The following is a 2,157-nucleotide window of genomic DNA, read 5'->3' as shown; positions in this document are numbered from 1 at the left end:
TGATTCTACAGGATTCACGTGGGTCACCTTTTTTGGCTTCAAAACGTCGAATTTCGCCGAAAGGTGAGGGATTTTCATGCCTGGTAGACTCTTTGGATCAGCTACCATGTCTCAATCTAGCTCTTCATCAGACAAAGACGTAAACATCCCCAGGGATGCATTTTCGCATGTCGCCAGTCCCACTACCATTCCTGCTACGTCGAACGTCACACCTGAACCCAAGGCTTCTTCTCGTGGCCGCACACCGGCCCGATCATCCCAGCATTCTCCAAGATGCCGAGGCCAGCCTTCGCCGCCTCCGACAAGACCTCCATTTTCTTCCAAGGCTTCCTCATTCCACTAGGCCACCCCGACTATCCCACCCATCGGGAAGTGGACCGTAGCCGGCCTGAGACAAGCGCTGGGTAACTCGGATATACAGGCTTCTAGAAAAATGAATAAAGCTGAGTTGTATGATCTGTATGTCTCTCTACAGGTGACTCCCAAGATGACCCACAGACAGAGGAAAGCCCACAGGGCCCAAGATTTACCTGTCCAGCCACCTCCGTTGTCTGCCCATTCAGAACACGGCTCACTTCGCCAATCGAGTCACAGCAACAGGGCTCCAGCGAGTTTTTCCATAAACTAATTTACGGCGCTCCCTCGCAGGAGATAAATAATTCTCAAACCTCCCTCCTGCTTAAAGGTATTCAAAGATCCCAGCCCACCCGACCCGACACCAGACAACCGATAACACTAGACATCCTCAACAAATGCCTCCAAGTTGGATCCATTAAAGGTTACCTGAGCGGCATTCAGTTTTTCCATAAACTAATTTACGGCGCTCCCTCGCAGGAGATAAATAATTCTCAAACCTCCCTCCTGCTTAAAGGTATTCAAAGATCCCAGCCCACCCGACCCGACACCAGACAACCGATAACACTAGACATCCTCAACAAATGCATTCGTACCCTCCGCACAGGCTACCAACCTCTCAATACCGCGCGAACACTCAACGCCATGTTCATCCTAGCCTTTTTCGGCTTTCTTAGATGCTCAGAACTTGCTATTACTTCTAAATTTAACCCAAGAAACAACCCCACTATCTCAGACTTATCAGTACTAGATGGAGAAACAATCTCCTTTTTGATTAAACAAAGTAAAACTGACCAAACCAAAAAAGGCAATTTTATCTATATTTTTAACCTTCCGTCGCCAATCCATCCATACCAGTCAGTTCGGGCATATCTTCAATGGAGAAGCTCCCAAGCCAAATCTCCTGCAGAACCCCTGTTCATAGACGAATCAAATAAACCCGTGACGCGCTTTTGGTTCCAGAAACACCTCAAATCTGTCCTCCAGCAGTCAGGTTTCCCAACAGAGCGCTTTTCAAGCCACTCATTCCGCATAGGGGCCGCAACTACAGCAGCCCAAAAAGGCCTTTCCCAACATCAGATCCAAGCTCTCGGGAGATGGTCCTCAGATGCTTGCCAAAGCTACATCAGGACCAACCGTTTTCATATCAAAAAAGCCCACCAAAGCCTCATCGACTAAAACCCTCTGGGCCACTCAGCAGGGTTAGCGAGCATTGGTCTCCCAGATGACACAGCGAGAAATCTCCTGGGCAAACACAAATTTTTCTTTTCTGTTTTTCAGCACCCCAGGAAGGGGAAAGTTTACACTCAGTGAGCATGCTATAAGTGGAGAGTCTCCATGCAGCATGAAAGAGTGGAGTCTCCACGCAGTTGTGAAGTAGCGGAGAGTCTCTGCGCAGTCGTGAGGGGGTGGAGAGTCTCCGCGCAGTGTGAAAAAGTGGGCAGCGTCTCCACGCAGTTGTGAAAGAGCGGACAGTTTCCACGCAGTTGTGAAAGAGCGGAAAGTTTCCACGCAGTTGTGAAAGAGCGGAAAGTTTCCACGCAGTTGTGAAAGAGCGGAAAGTTTCCACGCAGTTGTGAAAGAGCGGAAAGTTTCCACGCAGCGGTGTAAGAGCGGAAAGTTTCCACGCAGTTGTGAAAGAGTGGAAAGTTTCCACGCAGTTGTGAGAGAGTGGAAAGTTTCCACGCAGCTGTGAGAGAGTGGAAAGTTTCCACGCAGCTGTGAGAGAGTGGAAAGTTTCCACGCAGTTGTGAGAGAGTGGAAAGTTTCCACGCAGCTGTGAGAGAGTGGAAAGTTTCCACG

General features: G+C 49.3%; 1 protein-coding gene across 1 annotated transcript; it reads left to right on the top strand.

Annotated features, from left to right (window-relative positions):
* The first annotated feature begins 273 nt into the window (after positions 1-273).
* On the top strand, positions 274-1,829 carry LOC129443304 (uncharacterized). The gene is made up of 2 exons (XM_073857975.1): positions 274-379; positions 476-1,829. Exons 1-2 carry the CDS (start codon positions 274-276, stop codon positions 1,531-1,533), a joined length of 1,164 nt encoding a protein of 387 aa, XP_073714076.1. The 3' UTR covers positions 1,534-1,829.
* Positions 1,830-2,157: the final 328 nt, after the last annotated feature.

This window comes from Misgurnus anguillicaudatus, chromosome 2 (genome assembly GCF_027580225.2).
Source record: "Misgurnus anguillicaudatus chromosome 2, ASM2758022v2, whole genome shotgun sequence".
NCBI classification, from domain to species: domain Eukaryota; kingdom Metazoa; phylum Chordata; class Actinopteri; order Cypriniformes; family Cobitidae; genus Misgurnus; species Misgurnus anguillicaudatus.
This window is presented reverse-complemented; position numbering and strand designations above follow the sequence as displayed.

What these genes read in the sequence shown, in the direction of transcription:
- LOC129443304 (XM_073857975.1), top strand. Translation starts at nt 274, where the DNA reads ATGCCGAGGCCAGCCTTCGCCGCCTCCGACAAGACCTCCATTTTCTTC. An exon ending in CACCCATCGGGAAGTGGACC is followed by an intron (nt 380 to 475) that starts GTAGCCGGCCTG and finishes GTCTCTCTACAG; the next exon opens with GTGACTCCCAAGATGACCCA.